At 37.5% G+C, this 15,423-nt stretch overlaps 2 protein-coding genes across 3 annotated transcripts in view; both read left to right on the forward strand.

Moving 5' to 3' along the window:
• LOC121656682 (C-type lectin domain family 4 member F-like) overlaps positions 1 to 15,423 on the forward strand; it is a 781,688-nt gene that overhangs the window by 702,107 nt on the left and 64,158 nt on the right. The gene's annotated exons all lie outside the window — the stretch shown is intronic.
• LOC121656690 (killer cell lectin-like receptor subfamily B member 1C) lies at positions 7,778 to 14,117 on the forward strand. Of its 2 annotated transcripts, none has more exons than XM_042011812.1 (6): positions 7,778 to 7,921; positions 8,885 to 9,003; positions 9,091 to 9,222; positions 9,296 to 9,420; positions 13,248 to 13,372; positions 13,817 to 14,117. In XM_042011812.1, exons 1-6 carry the CDS (start codon positions 7,779 to 7,781, stop codon positions 13,941 to 13,943), a joined length of 771 nt encoding a protein of 256 aa, XP_041867746.1. In that variant the 5' UTR covers position 7,778; the 3' UTR covers positions 13,944 to 14,117. The 2 variants fall into 2 exon arrangements, with proteins under 2 accessions (XP_041867746.1, XP_041867745.1); XM_042011811.1 differs by lacking the exons at positions 13,248 to 13,372; positions 13,817 to 14,117 and adding exons at positions 9,727 to 9,851; positions 10,532 to 11,146.

Here is a 15,423-nt window from a genome sequence, read left to right on the forward strand (position 1 = left end):
TTGAGAGGAAACCGGATGGATCGCCTCGATTTATAACGGATTATAGAAAAGTAAATGCTCTGACAGTAGTAGATGCGTACCCAATGCCGAGAGTGGATGATTGTGTGGATGCGGTTGGATCGGCTCAGTTTGTGACAAAGCTAGATCTGTTAAAAGGCTATTGGCAGGTCCCGTTGACAGATCGTGCTTCAGAGATCTCTGCGTTTGTAACCCCAGACAGATTTCTGCAATACACGGTGATGGCCTTTGGAATGTGCAATGCTCCGGCAACGTTCCAACGTTTAGTCAACACCCTGTTTTCCGATCTTACCTATTGTACTGCCTATCTGGACGATGTGGTAGTGTTTTCGGATGCTTGGGGGGAGCATCTGTCAGCATTAGAAGAGATATTTTCGCGGTTGGAGAAAGCAACCTTAACATTAAACCTTGCTAAATGCGAGTTTGGCAAAGCAACCGTCTCTTATCTTGGGAGACAAGTTGGACAAGGACATGTTCGCCCTTTCGAAGCTAAAATAGAGGTCATTGATAAGTTCCCTCGCCCCGAAGATAGGAAATCACTCCGCCGTTTCTTGGGAATGACGGGGTACTACAGGAACTTTTGTAGAAATTTTGCTACGGTTGTCGCACCGTTAACTGCGTTGGTGAGCCCAAAACAACCATTTAAATGGACCGACGAATGCCAGCATGCATTCGCCAGTGCCAAGGCTCTTCTCAGACATGCACCAGTGCTCGCCGCCCCCGACCAAACAAGACCGTTTCAACTTGAGATAGATGCGAGTGCTGTGGGAGCGGGAGCTGTTCTTCTGCAAACTGACCACAACGGAATTGATCACCCCGTTGGGTTTTACTCGCGGAAGTTCAACCGGGCCCAGATGCATTATTCCACAATTGAGAAAGAGACGCTGTCGCTGTTGCTAGCTCTACAGCATTTTGCGGTGTACGTGGGCTCCTCGTCTGTGCCAACCACAGTATACACGGATCACAACCCACTAACATTCCTATCCCGCATGTACAACCAAAATCAGAGACTTATGCAATGGGCTCTCATAGTCCAAGAATACGCCCTGGAAATTCGTCATAAAAAGGGGTGTGAAAATGTCTGTGCAGATGCACTGTCCCGTCTGGAGCTGGACGGGGATGATGGGGACTGAATTGTGACAATGTTTTGACATGAAAAAAAAAAAAAAAAAAAGTAACGCTTGAGGGACAATTGGGAATAGGTTGGAGAATGAAATGCATGTATGTAGTAACTTTCTTTTGTGTTCCTGTATTTAGAAAAGAATGTTTGTGATGAACCTGCATTTTAAGGGTGGGAGTGTCACGTCCCCTGGCCTCTGGCCTGGGTACGTGCTAGTGAGATGCTGCAAAGCCTGCACCCTGCACCTCGCCTCAGAGACCTCCTCCTTCTTCCTCCTTCCTGGGGATTGGTCGTCGTCGGCTCCACCTTCCTTCGGAGGAGACAAGCCTCCGACGCCTTACTGGATGATTCCTTCCACGCACTTCCTCCTCTTCAGCCAACCAGCACGACGCCTGGCGTATAAGAAGGAGGCGGCAACGCTGATCATGGCAGCTGTGTTTCTTTGGCCCACAGCTTGCCAGTGCTGGGATTGTGCTTGACATAGTAGCTGGACTGAGAACCTTGTTGGTTGTAGGAGCTTTAATCTTCCCTTTAGTTATTTATTTAGACACCGGAATAGGTTATTGTTTGAGATTCTGCGCCCTCTTTTGTATTCCTTGGTTTAGCGGACACCTTTTGTTTGTTTGTTGAATATACTTGTTTTGGTGTATGTATATCTATCTATATATATATATATATATATATATATAGTTTGTGATACGTTTGGTTAAGAATAGCTTGTGTTTAATTAATTCTAACCTCGAATGAGGACACCTTATGTTATTTATGATCTCGTTACTTACCGTGGGTGTTATGTAAAACTTGAACCCGTTTGTGTTGTAATAAATTATGGTGCATACTTTAAGTTTTGTTTCATTTTGATTTGTTACCGACCCGACTACCCCTAGGCTGAGTTGGGGTCGTAACAGATGGTAAAAAGATTCACAATTTAATCTTTTGTTGTGACAAGAACTCCCGTTGTTAATTAACAACCTTTTATAAAGACAGCCATTACTGAAAACTTATAAACGGTTTATTTTCCTCCGGTAGGTCCTCATTAGCACCTGAAACTGACAATAGTGTTAATGAGCTGATAAGTGCTGTCAGACCTGGAATTACAGACTTCACAACGTTTTATCAGAGTGACGCAAAGCCATTTATCAGCTGCTCGTATCACCTCCCACAGAGTCTCGTCTCTTCACTGGAGACACAATAGAAATGGAATTTATTTCAATAAAGCAGGACAAAATGCAAAAGCAAAGACTGATCACACGCTGAGGGAAAATGTCTCAAACACAAGATCTGCTAAGGTGGAAAACAATATTGGAAACAGATGGAACTTAATTATTTCTACACTAGAGTCAATAAAATTCTTGCAGTCTCACACACAGTAATGGAAGCAGAGCTGCACTTCAATCTGTTTATCAGATGCACTTTATTGTTCAGTTTCTTAAAAAAAACAAAGCAATGTGCAGAGAGGACGAGATCAAAGTGAAATAATAACCAAAGCTTTTAAAAGATAAGCCGAGCAAAGATTTCTTTGTTTTTAAAGTGACACAGATGTTAAATTCCCCCATGTTCTACCTCTGAATGTCCAGGTCTTTCTTTTCTAAGTTTAGTTTTGAACATTCTAAAAATATTAAATGCTACAAGTCTCATTTAAACATCCCAATATGAGATTTAGTTCATTTTTTCAAATGTATAAAAAAAATAAGGGAAAAAACTGAAAAGGCTTAAATTCCTCTCTTGGGAACTTATTGATCCAGGGATGAGAAACAGTTGAGAAAAGGAAAACCAAAGTGAAATATCTTATTTAAGCAGTACAGAATGGTTAAACTGTCTAAAACCATTTATACTCCCTTTACATGTGTAAACAGGTACGTCCTGCTGGCATACTTCCAAGTGTCCTTTGTGTTGGCATGGTTGTTAGGTGGTACGTCCACCAGAGGGCAGTGTGGAATTTAGAGTTCACCTCTGAGTTTCAACATCAGTTTTAGTCAATAGTAAACATGGTGACGATGGAGGAGATCATGATAATGTACATTCCCAGTGAGAGACATATAGGAGGCAGCACAGTGATGGAGGGGGTCTATGCAGCCCTTAAATACATCACGGCTTCTTCTTTGCTTTTTCCAGGGCCTCATATCACCTATACTGCTCAACACTGCCCCCATGGTTTCCAGTGGTACTACACTGTTTGCTCCATCATAGTACGGCTCTGAAAACTGATTAAATTCTGCACGTAAATGACGCAGAAGTATCCGTCCTCTGTGTAGAGCATGAATGGGCCTTAAGACTGAGGCTCAGAAAAAAAGAGTTTTTCTTTTTCACAAAGTGGCCTGAAATGCTGTCTTTCAGGTGTCAACATAAATACACTTCACTCCGCCTCACATTTAAGCGTGCATCAGACAAGCCCATCGACCGTCAGACTGGACTGGTCACCTCCCTGAGCTCTCTGTGATCAGCTGACAGACTCTGTTAAGCCTGTCTGACACTACTTCCTGCTGCCTCCTGGATATTTACAGAGTTACATTTTTTCCAGCAGTGGTTGTTAGAAAGGTGATAAGAAACATGAGGTCTCCTCTATAACAGGTAAAATAAAAAACAGTCTGGGAGACAAATAAAAAGGTTAATGAGGAGAGACAGCTTTACTGTGTTATTTCCTGACTCACCGGTGGTCCCAGTGACCCCTGTTTTCCTGAAGGTCCTGCATTTCCTGGGGAACCTGGAGCTCCTGGAGTTCCCTGAATGGATGAAGCGTAACAATATTAATGAACTGCAGACACAATAAAACCTGTTTATATGAGAATAATGAGGCACATGACTTTCCACACTCCCCAGGAATCCATCACATATCCAGCCGATTGCATTTAGGGACCAACTGATCAAATCCATGGTTCAAGATTTGAGTTTCGGAAAGAAATGCAGAGAGAGACTCAGAGATGACAGGACAAGTAGCAGGGCAGAGTGGGGAGGAGGAAGGGAGAAGAAAAGCGTCTGCCTTCGTCGAGAGCCGGAAGAAGAGGTTCCTGGGCCGGGATTCAAACCTAGATCAGCTGCACTAAGGAGCTGTAGCTTCTGTATATGAGCCAGCTGCTCAACCAACCATAAATATTCTTTTTTTATTTTGTCTTGTTCAGAACATGGCCGCCTCCTGCATAGTTTTGCAATTTATTTTTTAAATAATTTATATTATTTTTTAAACACATCTTAAACTTGACAGCCTCCAGGTTTCTGTTTCCTCGTTTCCTTAAAAAAAAAAAAAAGATTCACATGATAAAGAATTTCATAGTGACTTACCATAGGTCCTGGGGGGCCCTGTCTGCCTGGTGGGCCATCTTTACCTTCAAGACCCTGTTAAGTTGAAAGTGGACAGTGAAACACATTTTCTGTGTTTCAGTTGTTTTTCTCCACATGTTGCATGTAGATCTTTGTGCATTTCTCCAGTTATTTGATTGTTTTACTATGTTTGACTTACTTTAAATTTAGCCTTAAAACATTTAGTAAATAAATTTTAAACGTTGCTTCTAAAATCTAGAACCACTGAATGAATAAAAGGTAACATTAAGAATATTGGTGGTAGATTTCATAAGATTGTATTGCTGATAATTCATCTACATGAGAAATTTGTTGCTTCTACATTTTCGGTACTTTTAGTGTTTAGAGTTTCAGTCGAGACTCACTCTGGGTCCTGGAGGTCCTTCTCTCCCTTGAGCTCCTCCTCTTCCAGGGACTCCCTGAAATACGAGCAGAGGTTAAACTCAACTCCAGGTCTCTACAAGTTAACAAGTTTGAATACTTTTCACTTTTTCTGCACTTAGTGGCTTTAAAATAAAAATACAGCAGACTAATATTTTCTCCCCTCCTTACTGGAGCTGTGTGACTAACTAGGACACAGAAGTCATGCTTTGACAATGTAAACAAAACAAAACAAAAAGAAATCTGAGTAAGACCTTATATCTTACAGCAGAGAATAAAATCTACTTTTAATTTTTTTTTTTTTTTTTAGCAAAAACTAACAAACAAACAAACAAACAAACAAAAAATACAGGTATACTGGCATTTTCTGGCTAAAAGACTGAAAAAAAGAAGAATGAAAATGTCAAAACAAAACATAAGCAAGCTGAAAATGTAAATATTATTTATGTTTGGGAGCATCCTGAACAACAATAAGTGATTGTGGGCGTTAATAATTATTAAATATGTTTGGAAAAACATGAATTACATGTTAAACATGAAGAATTCTTTCAGTGTTGTGGTGATATGTCTATAATCCCAGATTAAATTGGGTGCTTTTGTGTAGACAGCTGCTACCTGTGGTCCTTGCTGTCCAGGATCACCTTTCTGTCCACTCTCTCCTTGAGCGCCCTGCACATAAAGTAACATATAAAGTTGGAGCTGAAGCCTGAACACTGAGACTGAGAAGATGAAGACAGAAGGTCTTGTGTCCTACCGGAGGTCCAATAATGGAGCGCCCACTGGGTCCTTGTGGTCCAGGGGGTCCCTGAGGTCCAGGTACACCTGTATCTCCAACAGGACCAGCTGGTCCCTGAAGAGAAATAGAGACAAAGAGGAAAAGAAAAAGATCTACATTAACTTCAGCAGCCTGATGTTAGCTGAGACTGGTCATGTGGTCCAGTTTCCTAAAAGCTGCAGAGATGATGGGTTAACCTGACAACCGTCAGCTGATGTTAGAAAGGTTTAACAGTCAGAGTCAAACCAGAAACAGTCCAGATGCTGGATGAGTCATAACATAAAAACTGATTTATATTAAAACTTCTACCTTAGGTCAAATCTATTTTTATTTCAGTTTGATTCACGTTTATTTAAAATGTACAAATCCGACTACATGAAAATATTAGAAGCAAGAAGAATAACTTTCCTTTCTTTGCAAGTTAATGAAAAGCTTTGGTGTAACTAGCAGATCAAATCTTTCTTATTGATCAGTGAAACTCTGAAGGTTTCATTTCCTGAAAAATTTGGTATCAGCAAATGAAGGAAGTGAAAACATATCTGTATTGATAAGTGCTCAGCATGACACATTTGTGATAAATATCAGACAAGAACAAAAACTAGACTAAAGTCGAACATTATTACACATTTTAACTAGACATCTAAAAGTTGTGCAGTTCATTCTTTTGTAAGTATTTACTGTTTCAATTCAATTCAATCTCAGATCCATGGACGTAATTTTAGGGGGGACACAAGGGACATGTCCCCTGCACTTTTTCAAAAGGTCGTTTTGGTCGCCTGCACTTTTTACTGCCCAAAAATAATGTTTCACTATAGTAAACAGAGACTCGTCAAGCACTAGGACCAAGCGGAAAACAGCCGCTCAAGCTGAAGACTATTTCCCTTAGTTTAGACCGCCCACAAGCTCCTCCACTGGCGCTGCCATTTCTTGTTTGATTGGCTGTTCCCGCTGTCCCGTTGGAGAGTAGGAGAAGCTGAAGGAGATGCAGGAGAAGAGGCTGGAGGAGGGAGAGTAATCTGGATCAGAGCTTTCAAAGTTCAAACACCAGACATCCTGAAGTCAGAGATCTTTTTGACCAGGTGGACGTCCTTGTGACTGTTGATTGTTCCATCATCATCATGCTGAAGCTGAGCGGAGTTTCAGGCCACTTAGGAGGTTAAAGACCTGGCTTTGCAACTGCATGAGGCAGAAACGCCTTAACAATGTGGCAGTTTGTCACATTTTCTCACATACATGAAGAAAGAGTTGATGCCTTGAACAGGAAGAAACTCTGCCAGGAATTTATCTCTGCTAATGATCGCAGACAACATGTGTTTGGAAACTTTGGTTCTGTGTTGCACTTATTTAAAATAAAATTTAAGACTTGACTACTTACACTGAATAATGGACATTTTATAAAATTTCTTCCCACCTGTGATGGCAGTTTGACCTGCCCACCATTAGGTGGTGCTATGTAAATGATGATATTCCATAAATACGTGTAAAATTGGTGGTACTGAAGTTGACTAACAAGGTGAAACATAGAAATGGGTGATAATGTTTTACTACATGCTTTACAACCAGTCAAACCAAAAAAGGAAACATTAAGCTTAAAATTAGCAACAGAAAACTTGAAGAACTTCTAGAAAACACAGTGAGCTGAAAGATTAGTTTTATATAAAATAAATAAATACTTCTGCCCCCCCTCACCTTTGAAATCAAAACTTCGTTCCTGCTCAGATCACTTTACATGCAATCAAATTGAGCCAATTCATTGTCATCTAATCTGTATTTGTGTAAGCCACATCATAATAATTAATAGTCTAGTTAAGAAAAACCTACAGATTGTTTTTATTGTCATTTAACTTGTCTGTAATTCAAACAGTTTAGTAATGTCGACTAATATTTACTCCTCTGCAGTTTGATCTATTAACAGAACATAAAAGAAATAATATGTCAGGTGGAAACCAAACATCAAAATGCAATTAAATAGTATAAATCAAGTTTTTATTCCAGGGGGAAAAAAGCTTTTTAGGCCCAACTGCTGACTGAGAAAATACTTACTTTTAGGTATTGCTGTTCAGAGATGAAACTTAGGTTGTGTGTGTTTATCTCTTCCTGCCACAACTTCCTCTGTACTTCATGTTGAAACCAGTGTAGCACAAAACAGAAACACACACGGAAGTCTTGGTTCTTGTTGGCCTGAAGATGCCTTTCAAGAAGCCAGATTTTACTGCAACTGTGCGATACAACAACGGAGTTTGGGAAGATGACGGGATAAAAGTGGAGGGAGGTGATGTTTCCGGGGATGCTGTCACGTTCACTGGTGGTCAGGCTGGTCCACCATGGAGGTAAATCTATGCTGGAGTTCACCAGTGAATATTTAACATGTTTAATCTGGTAAATATTGAGGATCCAACATTTTCAACAGCACAATGACATTTAAGGATTTTGTCTACAAATTTACAAACATACAAGGAAACAAGAGAAATATTATTTCTACAGATGGAAATAAATTGTGGACTTGTTGATGCATGCAAGTACTTTTCTCTGAAACTAAATCACAAAACAAGTTTTTACTTTAGTTAAAATAATCTGGATTTTGTGCCACGTTTGTTAAATTAGCTGATGATCTTTCTTTTACTATATGACATACATGCAACGATGCTGGACAAGACAGGTTAAAAAAAAAAAAAAAAAAAAAAAAACTATATGACATACTTCACAGTTTCCTTAGTTTCTCGCTGGCCTCTGTGCACAACGATTCGGCTTCTCCTGAGTTTTCTTTTGTTTTTAATGACTAATGTTTACAGTTATTTTGGATTATTTCATTCAGTGTATTTTTTTTAAACTAAAACTTTGGATTTTAGGCAGCAATTTATTTAGTTTCCTGTAATTTTTAAAAATGTATTTAACCTTTATTCATACAGGTAGTGAGCTTGAGACACACAGGGTCATTTACGAGAGAAAATTAAACAAATGAAAGAAGGAAAAAAAAAGTTACAAATAATTCTAATTATACAGTCTATGAATTAGAGTTTATACAAAAGTGTAATCTGGTTAAATACAAAAACCAAGAATAATTCAGGGAGGTTATCTCCAGTTCCCTTAGAGTAACTTGTAATTAAAAAAGGTGAGTAGCTTTAGATCCCGTGTCCTGTTCCAGCAGTATCAAAGTCCCCCTTCTGGCAGGTTAACTAACAAATATGGCGTCTCTGTCTTCCCATGTGAAACTGTGTTTTACACGGCTATCATTTTGTTTTCCAAGATCCAGAACAACAACCCGATTTGTGTTCTCTTCTTTGTCTTGGCAGGGACAAACACTCACAACCATCTTCCAGCTACCAGAAAACCCCTTTCAGACCTGCTCCAGTAATTCTGGGTCTCCTGTGTCTGCTGCTGTTAGTGGGGATCAGTGTCCTGTTCAAACTCTGTAAGGACCTCGCCTCTGTGTGTTATGAGTAACACAGCTTTGATGATGGATCTTTTTTCAACTGTTTATTTTGTGGGTTTTATTCAGATGTTGCAGCTGTTTTGAAAATAAAACAACCAATAACTGAGTTTGAAGAGTCGATAAGACACAGTTCTGATAACCTGAGCAGCAGTTTCTGCAGATTCAAGACAGAGAACCAGGCAGAGTGGGAGAAAGCAGGTGAGAAATACTGAAGAAATCTTATTAAAACATGACTCAACAAAACCTGATTGACAAACACGTCTGTTTGAAGAATGGCACAGGATTGGATGTCATTGTTACTACATGTCTACTGAGAAGAAAAACTGGACTGAGAGCCAGAAAGACTGCGAGAGAAGAGGAGCAACCCTGCTGATAATAAACAGCAAACTTAAACACGTATGTATAATAACTGAATCATTTCTAAGTGATTCAGAAATGAAGAAAAAAGCCCCAAAACATTAGAAAAAGAATGTGTTTGTGTTGTAATGTAAATCTGTTCCTGTAAATGAGTTTTTTTTTTAGTTTGTGAAGATTTTTAATAATATAATAATGTAATGTTAAAAAATGTTATAATTATTACAATTCTGCTAACATAAGTGTTTAAACATTAAATGTGATTTAATTTGTGAAAATAAGAACAGAAAAATACCTAAATCAATGCATGACTTTAAAGATTATCTGTTTCTCTGAAAAATTACAAAGGAACTTTTAACTAATCTGATTAAACGTGGAGATAATGAAGATTCCTGGATTGGTCTGGAAAGAGTAGCAACAAAGGAGTGGAGGAAGAAATGGCAATGGGTGGACGGATCAGAGCCGAAATATACGTAAGAAGATATTTTTCTTTTACTGTTACCTAAAGGTCAGACACATGTATGAAAATACACTTTCAGGTAAAACTGTGAACACATTCCTGTGAATAAATCCTGGATTGGTCTGGAGAGTGTAGAAACAACTAATTGGAGAAAGAAATGGCAATGGGTGGATGGATCACAGCTGATATATATGTATAAAATAAGAAAATATAACTTAATCATTACATGATTTAATTTCTTTTAAAAACAATGCTACATGTTTTTGGCATACAATATGCCAGACGTGTACAGGGATGCTTTATTTCTTAATCATATTTTACTTTTTGTTTCATACATTTTTTTTTCACTTATCAAAATATAGATTTATCTTTTTTGTCCCCTGCTTATCACTTGGTCTATCGTATATCAACAGCTCACATATATATATATATATACATATATATATATGTGTGTGTGTGTGTGTGTGTGAGAGCAGTTATTTCAGATATGTTGGATTACTGGTTATTGGATGACTCACTCATATCCAAAAAAATCCTCAAACATGGATGTATATATTAGAATATATATATATATATATATGAGTCCAGTGGGCACTATGGATACAAGGGTTCTTCAACTAAACCAGCTGGAAGACAAATAAAGTTCTTGAAATTGAGTATCTACTATCTAACAGTATTTTGCTTGTTCAACAGGGTCTGGGAGGCTGATATAAACGTGAACCCTGAGGAGGACTCCAAAGTTTACACTGACCCACATGGAAAATGGAACTACAGAACAAATGGTTCAAAATACTGGATCTGTGAGAGGAAGCTATTTGAAGTTGTAGCCTAGCATGTATTATCTAAGTCCAATTTCTGGATATGAATCTTTGCAGGTGCTTCTTAATGCTTTAATATTATTATTATTTCTAGTCCTAAGAAAAAGAAAGAATTTAATACTGCCATTAATTAGTGTAAAAGCACACTATGGCTTTCGGCATTTATGCTTCTCAGAGCAGTGGAAGCTAAAATGACAGAATGTCCTGAGGTGAAATGTACAGGAAAAATTATACAATGTGTTTATAAGGAAATAAATCTTACTGTATATTTGATTCATTTTATATATCCAGTGCCATGTATTGCACAAGTTGGCAGAATTTGCTCTGAAAGGGTAAAAATGAGCTAAACAAAGCTAAAACCTTTACATGAGGTACTTATTTACATGGCTAGTGAAGTTGTTGCCTTTGGTTGATGTTGCAGTGGGATTTAATTTTGTGCTAGTAAATATTAAAAGGAATGGACGCTCTTGCATAACTAGCAAATAAAATCATTCTTACTGATCTATGAAGCTTCCTGTTTCATGTCCTGTCAACGTATCGGAAAATGATGCCGGTGAACAATATCTGCAGCGATAAGAGCTCAGCACATTACACTTACGATAAAGATCAGTTAAAGATTAATGGAGTAAACCAGTTCATTTTTACACATTAGAGATTTAAATGCATTTTTAGTTTTTATGCAATCATGTCTGTGAATTTTTATTGTTTTTATGACATCATATAACTTGGCTGTAATTCAGAGTTTAGTGATTTAAAGTAATATTTACTCCTCTGTAGTCTCGTCTATCCACGTAAAATCTGACAGTTGCAGATAGTAAACAACTCTGATTCCACTAGTGTCGCTAAAAACAACAATAATATTTAAAGTGGAAACCAAGAACATCAAAATACAATTAAACAATTTAAAAGTTTGTTTTAATAAAGTTTCCCTGGGCCCAAAAAGTAAAAACCTAACTCGATCAAACAGTTTAGCAGTGTTACGGCCCAGGCTTGTCAGCCTGTGTCTGAGTATGTAAATTTGAGTGTGCGGTTGCTTGCAGGTGATTGGCCAAGATATCTTCAGCTGCTACTCCTCTCCTCTCCACTGGGATTGGACGGCTACGGCTCCGCTCTTCCTCGGCCCCGCCCTCCAGAGACTCTCCCTCTATATCACTGATACTCATTCCAGTCCTACGAGGGCCGCAATCCAGCAGGTTTTCCATGTATCCCTGCACCAACACACCTGAGTCAAATTAATGAGTCATTGTGTAGAACCTGATTGGCTGTTAGAGCCACCTAATTTGACTCAGGTGTGTTGGTGCAGGGATACATGGAAAACCTGCTGGATTGTGGCCCTCGTAGGACCGGAATGAGTATCAGTGCTCTATATAAAGGCTGGAGCTGCCTTCAGTTGGGCGGTTGTGTGTGAACATAGCACAGCTTGCCACAGGATTCTCTTGTGTAGTGACAGCACCTGTGAGTGCCTTGTGGAGAACTATGTTGCCCTGTGGGGTTTGTGAACAGTGGTATTTGTTTGACTTGATCTTGTTGGTTGTACTGTTTGAGTGCGGTTTTGCCTCCAGTTAGAGTATTTTCCTTTTGTTTGTTAAACTGTCATCTACCATTTCTATTTCCCCTGGTTTCACAATAAGAGCAATGCTCTTTGGTACTTCCATCAAAAGGAACCGGAGGTTCCTGTGGCCTTTACTGATCAGTGAAAAAAATTTGGCAGCGTTTGTCTTCCTGCCACGACTTCCTGTTTAAGCCTGAGCAGCCCATGCAGTAACAGTGCAACACTCATGTCTCAGTACTTGTAAGCGTGAAGATGTCTGCAAACATTTGTGACGATCCAGATTTTGCCATGAACATGCGACACAGCGAAAGAGTCCGGAATGATGATGAGGAGAGAAAGGAGAGAATGGTCGATATTTACGAGAACGCCGTCAATTTCTCAGGTGGTCAGACTGATTCTTCAACACATTGTGGAGGTAAATCTGAAAGATTTCAGAGTTAATATTAAATATTATTTTAAATATTTTAGATTTAGAGATAAAATATTTGTTTTTGCAAGGTATATTTGATGTTAAAAAAATAATGATAAAGATCAAAAACTTTCTACATGTTAAATTTTACAGTTTGTCTCACAAAATTTTATTGGTTCTTATTTCTTATTTAACCAGTCTTTTTTTTTCCTTCAGTGTTATTCAGACAGATGTTTCAACACAACCTGCAGTTTGCTGAATATCATGAGTGAATATTTGAATTACTGAGGATCCATAAATTTATAGAAGAATAATATTACTTTTATTTTTTTTATTTTTACATATATTCATGTGAGTGTAAATGATTCACTTTGGTAATTAATGTTAGAATTATTATAACAGCATTGCTAACATTAAGGTTCAAACACTAAATGTGATTTGATTAATAAAAATAAGTAAGTATTAAAATTATAATTTTAAAGATAATCTGTTTTTCTAATTATTACAATTTTGCTAACATAAGTGTTTAAACATTAAAAGTGATTTCATTTGTGAAAATAAGAACAGAAAACTACAGAAAATCAATGCATGACTTTAAAGATTATCTGTTTTTCTAAAAAAAATTCAAAGGAACTTTTAACTAATCTGATTAAACGTGGAGATAATGAAGATTCCTGGATTGGTCTGGAAAGAGTAGAAACAAAGGATTGGAGGAAGAAATGGCAATGGGTGGACGGATCAGAGCCGACATATATGTAAGAAGATATTTTTATTTTGATGTTACATTAAGTTCAGACACATGTATAAAAATACACTTTCAGGTAAAACCGTGAACACATTTAGATTTAATGGGAATTCATGTCCAAACTTTTGACTGGTACTGTTTGAATATTCATCATCAATACCTCTGGCTAAAACATCTAAATCAGATGAAACTGTAATCATTTACAGGCAACATAAACTGAAGTTTGTCTAATATTTGATAAAAGAATCTTAATTCAAATTAATTTGTAATTAAGTCTCTTGTGACAATTCAAGGGGACGCCTACAATTTTGTATTAATTTTTCTATTAATCAAATCTGAAATGACAAAACAAACAAACAAACAAAAAGTAACTTAATTATTCAACTAAACCAACTGGAAGAGGCATAAACTGTTTTGTGGCTTTACTTCTTACGTTATGATTTTCATTTAACAGGGTCTGGAAAGTAGACGTTAATGTGAACCCTGACGAGATTTCCAAAGTTTACACTGAACCACATGGAAAATGGAATTACGTCACAAATGGCTCAAAACACTGGATCTGTGAGAGGAAGCTATATTAGGTTTCTTATGAACATGTAGCCCAACATGTACCGTTTAAGTATAAATTTTGGATCTGAATCTTTGCCAACTACTTTTTGTTTCTTATTATTTAAATGGTCAATTATTTCTGTTCTTAATGAAAACCATCTAATAAAGCCGATCATAAGGGTAAAATTTTGCTTGGAAAGTTATAATACGGTGGTAAAAATGTACTAAAACCACTTCATATCTTGTCAATGTGGCACATGTGTGAAAACCATACATATCAGACAAAATGAGCATTTTATATATCCAGCGGCATCTATTGCACGAGTTAGCAGATGATGCTTTGAAAGGTTGCAAGTTTAAAATTTTGGTGTGAAATTTGCAAAACTAAAAAATCTTTAAGTGGGGGAATATTTGCCTGCATGTTTGTTTTAAATGGTTCAAAGATGGCTAACTGATGGCTGTGGAAATTTGATGCATATCTAAAATGTATGTCAGGGTTGGAAAAGTAAACTTGTGAAATGTGTTTTTTCAGACTTTAGTGTTTCAGGTCCAGAAATGTGCAAAATGCTAAATCAGTGTGCAAATGAAAGAACACAGAACCAAATGGTTTTTGAGGTTAATGCTTTCAGTTTTTTAAGTGATAGAAAAAAAAAGAATGAGACAAAGTGAAATTTCCCAATTTGTGCAAGTTGCTAATCTGGTGTAGCGGATTCCAGCGTCTTCAAAATAAAGATTGGAACTTTTGTTTAATTGTGACTGAATTAAACAATCTTTGAGGATTTTCTCTCCTTACAGACTAACACTCTCACTCCCAAAGTGGGGGTCTGACTCAAATTCATGACTTGGTTTCCAGCTCCACAGGTCAACAAAGGTCGACTCTCCCCAACATGGACTGGAAAGGGCTTCAATGAGTTATTTACGAGATCTGGGAAATTTCTGAACTTTAATCTTCTGCAACAAAAATTTGCTTTTTAGTTAACAACAAAGGGTCCAAGATGCAACTCTTCATCCAAGATGTCCACTTTGAAACTGTCTCTTCCTAAACTTATGTTTTGCTTCAACTGATAAAGAAACAGAACACCTGGACACACCAAGGAACGTTTATCTTAACATTCCAGAGGGTAATAAAGTGTTTTAATGTTTCTCTGTGTCCCAGCACAGAGAAGAGAAAGACTTTGTGTGAAGAGTAAAAAATGATATTTTACTAGTCTAAAATGTTCATTTAAATAGATACATATATATATATGTGTGTTTTATCTGGATACCATGCACATGCATATGATCATTATCATTGTGTACAAGGTTTAATCAACAAGCTTGCTTAATTGGTGACCTGAAACTTTATTACTGTGTTTGTGTGAGATATAACCTTTTTACTATTTTCTTGTCTTTTCGATGATTTACTGATGGATTTTAATGATGTCTCATTTAAGGTTTTAATGACTTGGATATATAGATATATTCACAAAATGTTTAATTTGATAAATCTTTACAAAATGATCAGACCAGCCC

This window comes from Melanotaenia boesemani, chromosome 17 (genome assembly GCF_017639745.1).
Source record: "Melanotaenia boesemani isolate fMelBoe1 chromosome 17, fMelBoe1.pri, whole genome shotgun sequence".
Classification (NCBI taxonomy): Eukaryota; Metazoa; Chordata; class Actinopteri; order Atheriniformes; family Melanotaeniidae; genus Melanotaenia; species Melanotaenia boesemani.

Bases quoted from the DNA above. Each gene is read 5' to 3' on its own strand.
- LOC121656690 (XM_042011811.1), top strand. From the start codon at position 7,779: ATGCCTTTCAAGAAGCCAGATTTTACTGCAACTGTGCGATACAACAAC. The intron at 9,004-9,090 runs GTAAGGACCTCG...GGTTTTATTCAG, and splicing joins CAGTGTCCTGTTCAAACTCT to ATGTTGCAGCTGTTTTGAAA. The intron at 9,421-9,726 runs GTATGTATAATA...AAAATTACAAAG, and splicing joins TAAACAGCAAACTTAAACAC to GAACTTTTAACTAATCTGAT.